General features: G+C 36.7%; 1 protein-coding gene across 3 annotated transcripts in view; it reads right to left on the reverse strand.

Annotated features, from left to right (window-relative positions):
• ap3b1.L (adaptor related protein complex 3 subunit beta 1 L homeolog) overlaps window positions 1–12565 on the reverse strand; it is a 143539-nt gene that overhangs the window by 77269 nt on the left and 53705 nt on the right. For all 3 annotated transcript variants that reach the window (XR_005964980.1, NM_001091840.1, XM_018244870.2), the window contains 1 exon segment: window positions 9768–9877. Coding sequence is in view for 2 of the 3 variants with exons in the window: in NM_001091840.1 (NP_001085309.1) it covers window positions 9768–9877 (110 nt within the window). In the remaining variant the exon portion in view is untranslated.

Consider the following 12565-nt stretch of genomic DNA (forward strand, 5'->3'; position numbering starts at 1 on the left):
TTTAGAAACAGTGATGTCTTTTGTTTAAACATATTAATTAGTAGCAACTATAGCAGGAGCTCAGAATGGAACAGGAAAGAAAAAACTACAGACCTACACTTGTATATACGAGTTTTACCTGTGGACCTATTTTATAGCTTCTGCGTCCCCATTATTTCATATCCATTAGACAAGTCCCTCTTCTGTTAAACCAGTCCCAGTTATTATCTCTAAAAATGTATGACCTTCACCTACCTTACTGGTGGGTGTTAAATGTATACCAAGTTACTGGAGGTGTAGTACGTGCACCCACTAACACCCTTTCAGTGCCCAGAAACTTCTTAAAGGAGAACTAAACCCCCCAATAAGAAAAGCCTCTACCTAATACCCTAGATTAGTGATCCCCAACCAGTAGCTCATGAGAAACGTGTTGCTCACCAACCCCTTGGATGTTGCTCCCAGTGGTACCAAAGCAGATATTTATTTATATTAATTTTGTGTTTGGAGGCAAGTTTTGGTTGCATAAAAAACTCATGGGCGCCATCTTCTGTCTTCATCTGTAAGGGAGCAGTTGGAGTAGTCTTTCAGTTCGTAGCAACTGCACATGCGCCAAAAGCGCAGTGATTTGCCAAAAGGAAGGAAGAGGATGCGAAGAAGACCGAAGATCCGAAAGATGGCGCTCATGAGCTCTGCTGCTCTTACTCTGCACCAATACGTGAGCAATGTATTCGGGACACTTTCAGGAGTATTGAACTATGCAGGGGAAATGCAGGGCTGGGGAACTATCTAGGGTAGTAGGTAGGGGCTTTTCTTATTGGGGGGGTTTTAGTTCTCCTTTAAATGTTATTATTATTATTATATCATAGTTGGGATCAAGTAGAAGGTAATGTTCTATTAGTATAGACAAAAAGAAAACCATTTAAAAAAAAAAATGAATTATTTGATTATAATGTAGTCTAAGGGAGATGGCCTTTCCGTAATTCAGAACTTTCTGAATAACGTGTTCCCGTTAACGTGAAGGGTTTCACAGGTTCTACAAAGAAGTCTCTCTTACTGCTTGTGGATTCTGCTTCCCTGTTAAAGCCCTGTAAGAGGTCTCAAACCCTCTTCAAAGATCCTATCAGACCAGACAGATTCACTGGTGGAGAAATGCCTGAAACTTTCAGTGTTATGAGCACTGCCTCCAATATGCTTTTATAGAAACCATATAAACAAATGGTCCAATGGAGAACAATTGTTGAAAGTAGTCTTTTAGTTTTACTTAAGATGCATAGCACTACAATTTGTACCAGAGGAAGGTCCTAAATGGTCCGAAACATGTAGTGCTATGCATCTCAAATAAAACTAAAAAACTACTTTCAACTAATTGGTCTCCAGTGGACCCTTTGTTTATATGGTACATTTAAGTAGAATTGGCAAAGCTACTGCACTGTTTGAGGAGCCAAACGTCTATACACTTTGCTGCTATCCAGGGACATTTTCTAAATAGAAATTTTATAGAAACCACCTTTCACCTCTTCCCTTGTACAATATATGACCGACCACCTGGAACGCTGATCCACCAGATATACCGAATGTTGGGTGAGTCTAGTTGGACTGGCAGGTTAGACATAACTAGCACAGTGGACAGAACCAAAAGAGCCAATTGCGATACCAGGGCACAAAAAAAAAAAATACTTTTGTCCAAAGTGACTCAAGATGAAATATCTCGTCTGGAATTGGGCAGGAGCTCTGTGGAGTTAGAACACCAAACAAAGGAATCACAGAGTTTTTATAGATGTATATAAGGAGTTACTGGTGGGTGAACACAGAGATATCACTCCACAGCACAGAAAAACAACTGATCTTACAGCCAAACAGGTAGCAAGAAACTTAAATGATCAGAAGAGCAGTAAGTGAAGAGAAACTTGATCTTCTCTTCATTTTCTCATTCATTTCTGCTGATGCTCCCTACACTAGAAGGTATTGAAAGAGAATACAATTTTGTAAATGCAGGCTCCCTATGGCCTTGAGGGCAGACCCTCAAGGCCAGGGTAGTAGTGGCCAATTCTAACTTTAGAACAGAATCCATCCAAGTAAAGGGGGTTCATAAGGGAGTCTGCATTTACAAAATTGTATTGCTACACATCTGTACCAAATTCTCATTCCTTAGACGCTATAATACTTAAAAATATAACACAACAACAAAACAAAAGTAGTCACGTCCAGAAAAAAGTTCTGCCTATATCTGATGCATTAATCACTCCAATGCAGTGTGCTTATGTAAATATGCCAAGGACAGGTATTTTTAAGTAACTATTATGTACTACTCAGACTGGTAAAATATGCAGCGCAGCTTTTCCTAATCACCCTGATTTTTATTTTAACAGAAAAGCTATTCATCACAAAGTCTGTATTTAATGAGCCATTTGCTTCTGTGGCAATATTTGGGAAATTACAATTTAGACTCATCTTAATAACCAATTTAACATGACTAATGTGTTTGGTCACCTGACGTTCTCCAATTCTGTAACACATTTCTTTTTTTTTCCTGTTTGGAGCACTTATTGGCTAGGCCAGAGAACAACATTTTTATTGATTCCTCCAAACTAAACATGGCCAAAAACGGAATTCATTTTAGATACTATTTGTAGAAGCCAGTTGTTTGGGACTGTTCGCAGAGTAAGTAAATACGTTACACAGTTCAACACAATCCCCATATGTAATAAAAGGCACAAGGTTTGACTAGTAACCCATAGCAACCTATAAGATATTTGATTTTAAAAAGGTGGCCAGGGAATGCAACCTGCTGATTGGTTGCTGCATAAGAAGTATAGCAAACTTTGCACCATTTGTTACATAACCCTTAAACATTCATTGCTGCCAAGACATGACCCCCAGCAGATGAATTAATTCAATTGGTTGGACTACCTAAAACTTTATGGGGCTTATGTAATAAAAAGCACGAGTTTGCCGAGGAACAACAACCAATCAAAAGGTAGAATTTACTGTTCACTTGTTGATCTTATTGGTTGCTATAATTTACTGCTTCTGGGCAAACTTAGCGCCTTTTATTACATATTGGGGTATATGATACTGCTAGTTTTATTACATGCAACTTGATTTGTTATAAAATGGCTGATATTTTCTTACCGTTCATCACTAAATCCGCTACATTATCTGCCCTTCTGGCACTTAAAGTGTCTCTAGTCACTAGAAATGGTAACACATATCAAAAGTGACTTATGCTGGGGTTTCTCCATTTTCCCAAGGGACCCAAATTTAGTTTGGGGATCATCTTGAGAACCAAAAGAATTGGTTTAGAATTAATTATCCACCTTTTCTATTTCTTGAATGCTGCAGCAGAATATCTCACTTAAATAAAGATGGCCATGGTGACCCATCATAAACAGCATAGGAACCTAATTTTGGGTCCTGATCCAAAGGTTAAATAATTATCTCTGGCATATACAATGGTGCCAAGTGGGATGGATTTAAATTACTTGTACCAAACCTCTGCTTTGAAACACTACAAGCATGACTCTATAGTGTTTGTTTAAAAATGCACTAAAACTGAGCACACCAGAGGGTCACAAAAAGAGACATTATCTACAACTTTTGTCGTATAGCAGGTATATCAGCAGCAATGTTCCCTCTGATTTCTATGAACCAGAAATATCTTTTATGCATCCTTTAAAAAACGGCTTGTAGAGGGGTAGCTGGTTCTTAATAGGTACAGGTATGGGACCTGGGGTTACTAGAAACCTGGGGTTTTTTTTTCTTCAAACCTAAAGTCTAATTATGTAAATTAAATAAACCATATTGGCTGGTTTTGCTTCCACTAAGGATTAATTATATCTTAGTTTGGATCAAGTACAAGCTACTGTTTTATTATTACAGAGAGAAAAATATATATTTTTTTAAAAATGTGGCTTATTTGGATAAAATGGAGTCTATGGGAAACAGCCATTCCATAATTCAGAGCTTTCTGGATAACAGGTTTCCGGATAATGGATCCCATTCCTGTATTACATTTTGTGTTTCCAAACAAAATTCTTTGTGCACACCTTATGTGTTTGCTAGCCTTAGCAGCTCAGAGCTTAGGAGGAACATAGATCAACTGATTTGTATACAAAACACTGTATCCCAACTGAGGCAAATGATCTATATGATCTATAGTAGAAACAGGAATACTGCTTGTTGAATAAATATATGTGTATCTTCTCTTCCTGAAAGCTGTAATGATATTCAAGGCTGATCAGTGGCTCCCCCATTATAGCTGTGCATTAAAGGGCTTCAGGCGATCTTACACAACATTGAGTACATTTCAGAGTGGATGACACCTCTGAGGAACACTGCAATAAAGGATTTTTCTTTTGGAATCCAGGGTCCATTAGGCACCTCATCACTGAAAATGACATCTCATCAGCTCGCCGCAAGTAAAATTTATAACAACATTAATACAACAAATTTCAAGGCCTAACTATTCCAATGCACTGGAATTCAACTCAGATTAAAGTCAAAGACTGGAACCAGAGTTGAGCAACAAATGAGCTGTTCCCAGATAAACATTTAATAAAAATAGCTACTACATATTCTGTTATGCGGCTTATAAAATAAAAGCAACTCTGGAATAAAAAGAAAAGCAGTAGATCGTGCGCAGAGAATTATACGGGTGAGATCCCACATGGTGAGTAGAGGTGTATGTATTCCACAGTTTATGGGAATTGGAATACTAACGGTCAGCAAAATATATTTGGATCCAAAAGCCCTCACCTCTACCAATGAGCTGAAGAGATGGGAGAGGGGTCAAGTCTAATGACACTTGTGATCTCACAAAGCTCCAAAACATGTTTCTGTGATAAACATGCCACCTATCTGTAGCTCATTGGACACTGCAAGATGACTAAAGGTGGCCATACATGTGTTGAACCATATAGTTTGAGTGATTGGGCAACCGGGCGAGTGGTTGGATACCATACAAGTGGCCTTAAACATACTGTATGGGCACTTTCCTATTGTTCTGTTCAATCCAAACAGCAGGAAATAGAAAGGAGCTGTAGCTCCACTTCACTTCCTTTTAGCCAACTGGCGTCTGGCAGAAATTTTCCATCGGGACAAAAAATCCTCAAACCTCTAGGACAATCAGACCAAACCTGGGCATGTATGAAAAGCTTTATAAAAGAACAGTAAAAAATCTACCTGCTTGTGTGAATTATACCGCAGACTGAGAGAGTACAGGGAACAAATAAGTATATTTACATTTAAAGGTAATACGGGTATGGGACTTGTTATCCAGAATGCTCGGAACCTGGGGTTTTCCAATTTCTGTAATTTAGATTTTTCTACATTACATCTACTAGAAAATCATGTAAAACATTAAATAAACCAAATAGGCTGCTTTTGCTTTCAAACAAGATTAATTATATCTTAGTTTGGATCAAGTACAAGGTACTGTTTTAATATTACAGAGAAAAAGGAAATCATTTTGCAAAATTTGGATAAAACTAAGTCTTTCCGTAATTTGGAGCTTTCTGGATAATGGATCCCATACATGTATACCCCAAAAATTTTTTTTCTCTCTCTTTATTTTAATTTTTCAAATATACTTTCTCATAGTATAACAATGCAGTATTGGATTATATTTTTAACAGTAGATATACAGTAACCAAAATAATTGTAAAAAATAAAATACAAAACAAAAATCAATCAATAAAATAACACAGATCATAACAAATGATTACCTAGATTTGTGTTTATGAGTGTTTTAATATAGAAATATTCTGACCAGACCTTGCATGGGATGGTGCCGTGAATGCTTTACCTATGGCGAAAATTATAACCCAACGTTTTGGGAGTTTCTAGCTTTCGGAACTGTCTGAATTTCGCTGTTCCTAAACTGATATCAGGACCCAAAAATGTTTTTATTAAAATTAATGGAAAAAAAAATCTAGTAACCAGATAAATTTAGTACAGGATTTAGCAAAGCCACAATGTGATGAGAAGCAGACTATTATCGCCAGGCATTTGTTTCTAGCATAAAAGCAGCACAGAGCTATAGGTTATCCTGCTGAACTCCATTTCCAAATGTTAATCTAGATGCCACCTTTATATTATTCGCATAAATTTGTACATTCTGTGCTCAGTTTTACTTGTCTTTTCTGATAAAATGTAATGTTATGTGTAGAATTGCACTTCATGGCTCTTTAATTAGACATAATAATTGCACTTACTCTCAAGTACTACAATTACTGCTGGTGTAGTATACACACTGCCCAAGATATGAGTAAAAAACCTAACACAACCAACAATGACATATAATTACAATAGCTGACAAAGAAACACTCCATTTATTTACCACCATAATAATGCCTCTCGGTCATGTGAAAGACCTAGGATTTTGTATATACACTATACTCACAGCTGACTTATAATGTATAATTATCACATTAGATTTAAAAATGATACAATATGCACTGAGTGTATCCAAACAAGCACAAATACAGAATCAACCAGAAAAAAAAAAAATTATATATATATATATATATATATATATATATATATATATATATATATATATATATATATATATATATATATATTAAAATAAAGAGTGCATAATCTGCAAATAGACATGTCGTCTTAATTTATCTCAAGGTTTAAAGTTGCACAGCTTGGAGGGTTCAGATTCAGTTTGGTGTGTACAAAACTGAATAATGGATTCAGTGCAGTCCTATTCATTACTGAATGTGCCACCAAATGTCATGCATGAAATCATATTAGTTTGAACCCAAGCCTGTGGGTGGCACAGTGTGAAACAGGAATTCTATCTAGGCTCCTGTACTGTTCTGAAATATTAGGGGCAACTTACGTCCGTAATAGAACTTCGGTGTTCCATGGTCAGTTGTGCGTTAAATGCGATTTGTCAAAATGTGCCCTTTGTACTTCCTTTCTTGCTTCCCTTTCCAAATTGAGTGCAGTTGCACCTATTTATGTAAAACAACCCTAAGGCTACCTCCATTTTCTTACCAGTCGGGCTCTAGGGTTTCTTTAGTGCCGTGCATCAATAGGTACAGCCAGGGCCAGAAATAGGGGTAGAAAGATCAGGCATTTGCCTAGGGCATAGTGAGGTGGCCAGTAGAGTTGCCTAGGGCGCACCCCTGGGTACAGTGCATTTTCATCTAAAGAATCGGGGGCACGCGTCCCTCTTGCACCAAACACTGGTAATGACAAAACCCGGACTGGGAAAATGTTGCTATTGATGAATTAAGCACAATTGTGTCCAATGTAAAACCTCACTTGTGATTGTAAATGAACCCTATTTCCTGCCAAAAGTTATTGTTTTTATTTATAATATGTTTTACTTTAGAATGAAATTTGTAGCTGTCTTTCCTTTCAATAATCTGTAGCCAAACACAGGGGAGAGTTGCATTCCTTAGGCTGGCACTTGTTGCTATATGTATGTGCCAGTTCTAGCTCTCACTTAGATTTGTGCAACTGTAGTACAGGAAAGGTCTGCAGGGTAAGTTTTCTGTTACAAGAAACAGGCTTGGGACTTTATAATACTAGATATAAAGCCCCTTTAATTTTTCAGGTGAGGAAATTATTCCAGTAATAGCCTACGAACAGTTGCTAACCAGTAAATAGTCAAGGCAAGGGTCACTGACCCAGGCAATTAGAGAGAAGACTAATACTCCAGAGGCTAGACTTCCATTGTTGTTATTAAAAGAAGAATTAAAGGTATTATTACTGCCAAATGTTAGACACCCCCCCAGTGATAATTCTCTCTTTCCTACAGGCTGATGCTCCCAAATTCAAAAAACTGCACCAGCTTGAGGTCCCCTGTAGAAGCTCATCATCACCATCTTCTTTGGCTTCTTCCATCTTCTCTTCATTCCAGACTAGGCTGGCACATGCACAGTAGAATAAACAATCAATGCAAAAAATTTTGTTTTTTACTCTTCTGCGAATGCACCTACTGAGGCCCAAATTGAAGAAAGAAGATTGCAGAGAAAGAGCACAGGAAAACCCAAGGCCGGTGCAGTTTTAAGTAGCCCGCTTTGGTATCGGGAAAGCAATTCTAATCATTAATTCACTGGGGGTGCCAAAGATATGGCAATTGTGATGCAGCCAAACATGGTACCCTGCTCTGCATTTGACCAACAAGTATGAGTCTGAGAGTGGGGTCTGGGAGTCCATTTGATGCAATTGGGAAGGCAGCATGGGGCCCTTTTAGGGAACTAAGTCGCTGGATTTTAAAAGAGACCTTATTCATGGTTTTACTGAAAAAACAGAAATAACAATCAAAATCTGTCCTTCATTAACATTCAAGGTTTCCATTTAGTCGTCAGTAATAAAACAAACACTAAACTAAACATGGGCCCATGTGAATGATAATTATGGTAATGAAAACACAAACAATTCTAATCCAACTTTATGAATCCGTCAGTGTAGTCACAAATCATTAACGCTTATAGTCTGTCAGAAGAACAACCTGATTTTAATGACCGCATTAAAGTGAATACAGTTTTCGGTGAACAGCTGACATTTACTAAAAATATAAGTTTGAAAACAATAAAGATCAAATAGTACAAATACAACATGATCAGGGGGTGGGCTGAATTAAATAACCTTCCAGTACATGGAATTGTGGCTATACACGAAAAAGGTATGATATCACTAGTGATCTTTCTGTGCCAATTTTTTTGTAGGTTGGGGGTATGCAGGTTGTGCTATTTTAGTTTTTTCCCCGTGGAAAACTCGATTAATTCAAGTTTTCAGGTTTTGAACCCCAAATTCACTGACTCGAGTTTTTTTTTTATTTGAGTTTTTTCTTAAATTAGAAAACATTCAGGTTCATTTGAGGTATAAAAAACCTCACAAACCCTTTAAAACTTGACCTTTGATAAATAACTCCCTAAATAAACTAGGGATGCATCGAATCCACTATTTTGGATTTGGCCGAACCCCCGAATCCTTAGTGAAAGATTCATATGCAAATTAGGGATGGGAAACATTTTTTATTTCCTTCCTTGTCACGCGATTTCCAATTTTGCATATGCAAATTAGGATTCGAATTCAGTTCCGCCAGGCAGAAGGATTCGCTGAATCTGAATCCTGTTGAAAAATGCTGAATCCCGAACCGAATCCTGGATTCGGTGCATCTATAAAATAAACCCAATAGGCTGGTTTTGCTTCCAATAAGGATTTATTATATCTTAGTTGGGATCAAGTACAAGGTACTGTTTTATTTTTATAGAGAAAAAGGAAATCATTTTTTAAATGTTGGATTACTTGGATAAAATGGGGTATATGGGAGAGAGCCTTTACGTAATTCGGAGCTTTCTGGATAACGGGTTTCCGGGAAAACAAATCCAATAAATGTACAAAAAAACCTTAAAGCAATGGGGTGGTAAATGTGGGTGCCTAATAAAGCACCCCCACTCGCAAGGCTTATGGATTGGTGTGCACAGAAATTTACAGGCACAATAACTGCTAACCACAAAGCTTACAATCTAGCCTCATGAGAGGTTCCTATTAAGTAAGATGACACCATTGCTCTTCAGCAGACCAACCCTGCGGGAATCCTGGTCGAATGCTGTGCAGAGACAGACACACTAGTAAAATAACTATAAGATTTAATGAAATTATTCGATTTTTAATAGATTTCTGATAACAAGGCCGTTCAGTAATCGATCTCTGCATGAGCCATAGTGCCATCTAAATGAGGTAAAAAGCCCAGAAATAGTGCTAAATAATTCAAGTTTTCCACAGGCTAATAAGAAACTAATAAGCCAAGGCCCACTTACAGTAATCTTGTCGAAGAGCTTGGCCATATGCTTGATGATGTCACTATGGTGAGAAGACTGAGTCTGCAGGAGTTTCTTAATGACAACCACACTTTCTGCAACTACAGCATCTGAAATGAAAGAAGCACAAATAAATCAATGGGTAGAACCAAGACTGGGAAGCTGTATGTTGGAATCATCGGCACAAAAATGCAATTTTCTAGTCACAATCCTTCCCAAAAAAGGAAAGCAACATTCCTATACTTACAGTACATTTGGATTCCAAAATACATATTTTACCTTATTTTCTGCCCCTCTGTTTTGAAGCTTGAAACCAAACACCGCTGAAATTTTACCATCATTTCCCTAAGTATACAATCTAATGTCTGATTCAAACTCCGAAGTCTTCCGGTCTATTGCTCCAAAATATGGTAAGCCTGCTATACACATACAGCTATTGTCATGGGTATTGTGCTTTTTGTTTGATTATTGGTATGTCCAGGGATAAGTTCTGCAAATATCCTTATACCATGGAAATCGGTCATTTAATTGAGTAGGCTGGTTTGTAAATTCCTTGGGTTTTTATAGATAACAGGTCTTTCCGTAATTTATAGTCGACTAAAAAAAAAAATCATTGAAACATTAAACCCAATAGGATTGTTTTGCCTTCAATAAGGATAAATTATATCTTAGTTTGGATAAAGTACAAGTTACTATTCTATTATTACAGAGATAAAAGAAATCATTCTTTAAAATTGCTTATTTGCTTAATATAGAGTCTATGGGAGACAGCCTTCCCTTAATTCTGAGCTTTTCTGGATAACAGGTCTCTGGATAACAGATCCCATACCTAAATTAAAATTTATTATATAGAGGTTTCAGGTTTGATGGAGTCGAAAACAAGAGAAATCAGCTAGAAATTCTAGGCAAGCAGCGTTATGTGAAAAGTATTATTTATGGTATTCTACTGTCACCTTGTGGAAGGGTTCAATAAGCCAGTAAATAAGAGCACAGGGAAAACAAGTAGAGGTGGGCTTCTTGCATTGTGGTAAATAGAAACGGGAAGGCTGCAGCTTACGACTCTCAGCTGTTACTGTACTTAAGGTTCTATCAGCCACTGACAGCAGACATATGTTAGACACTCACTGGAGCATTTTATCTGGAATACTCGGAACATGGGGTTTTCAGATGAGGCGTTTTGTGTAATTTGGTTCTCCAATGCTTAAGTCGGCTAAATAAATAATTTCAACGTGAAAAAAACCCAATCAGATTGTTTTGTCACCAATATGGATTCATGCAGCTTAGTTACCATCAAATACAAGGTATTTATTATTAAAGGAAGGCCGTCTTACATAGACTCAGTTTTAACGAAATAATTCAAATTATTTCCTTTTTCTCTGAAAACAGTGGCGTGTAGTTGATTTAAACTTGATTTAAAGGTATAATTAATCCTCATTGGAGACAAAAAATCCTATTGGGTTCATTTAATAGCTAGATGATTTTAAAGTAAACTTAAGGTATGGAGATTCAAATTACGGAAAGATCCCTTATCTGGAAAGATCCCTTATCTGGAAAGACCCAGGTCCTAAGCATTCTGGATAACAGGTCCCATACCTGTATACCAATCTTTCAGACTAAATTTATCAGTACAGATATGTGGCCTATTATCCAGAATGCTTAGTACCTGGGGCTTTTGGGATAACAGGTCTTTCTGTAATTTGGATCTTTACACCTTACGACTGTTAGAAAATCATGTAAACATTAAATAAACCCAATAGGCTGGTTTTGCTTATGATAAGGATTAATTATATCTTAGTTGGGATCAAGTACAAGGTACTGTTTTATTATTACAGAGAAAAAAGAAAATAATTTTGAAACATTTGGATTATTTGATTATAATTGAGACTATGGGAGACGGCCTTTCCATAAATAGGAACTCTCTGGATAACGGATCCCATACCGGTATAATGTTTAATTTAGATTATATACATGTATGGGATCTTTTATACAAAATGCTAAAGACCTGGGGTTTTCAGATAAGGGGTCTTTCTGTAATTTGCATCTTCATACCTTAAATGTGCTGAAAAAAAATGTAAACATTAAATAAACCCAATAGGCTGGCTTTGCCACCAATATGGATTCAGTATAGCCTAGTTGTGATCAAGTACAAGCTACTGTTTTATTTTTATAGAGAAAAAGGAAATCACTTTTAAAAAGCAGAATTATATGCTTAAAATGTAGTTTTTAGGAATTAGCCATTGTATAATTTAGAGCTTTCTGGATAATGGGTTTTCCAGATAACAGATCCTATAACTGTATATGTTTTACAACATTTTGTTGAATTTTCACAGTTAAAAAAAGAACAAATTTTGACATCTTCTATATAGTAGCTGAAACTTTATTTAAACTGGTATATATTGTGAATGACATTTATAGTTTTAAGCCCCTGTCTGTGTCAGCACCCTGAAACCTTGCCATGTGACTATACAAAATAAGTGCATGTGCCGTGTCCTTTTTCCTGTATTGTTATGCTTGAATAATAAAATCATCCTCTACAGAATCAATGCTAAGGGTGTTACAGCACAGAAAATGATTGCATTGATTTCAGCGCCCTCTACAGTTGGCTTGAAACATTTATTGCAAGAGCTACAGTGGAAGAATTCTCTCATTAAAACACAAAAAATAGATTTTTATAGTGACCTATTTTTAAAGTATTATTAATATACGCTTCTATGAAAAGAATGACATGTCATGACAATGTGTGCGTGTTTCTGGATTTAGACTACACATTTTTCCTTGTTGCTTGTGATCACATCTGA

The sequence above is a fragment of the Xenopus laevis genome, chromosome 1L (genome assembly GCF_017654675.1).
Source record: "Xenopus laevis strain J_2021 chromosome 1L, Xenopus_laevis_v10.1, whole genome shotgun sequence".
Lineage (NCBI taxonomy): Eukaryota > Metazoa > Chordata > Amphibia > Anura > Pipidae > Xenopus > Xenopus laevis.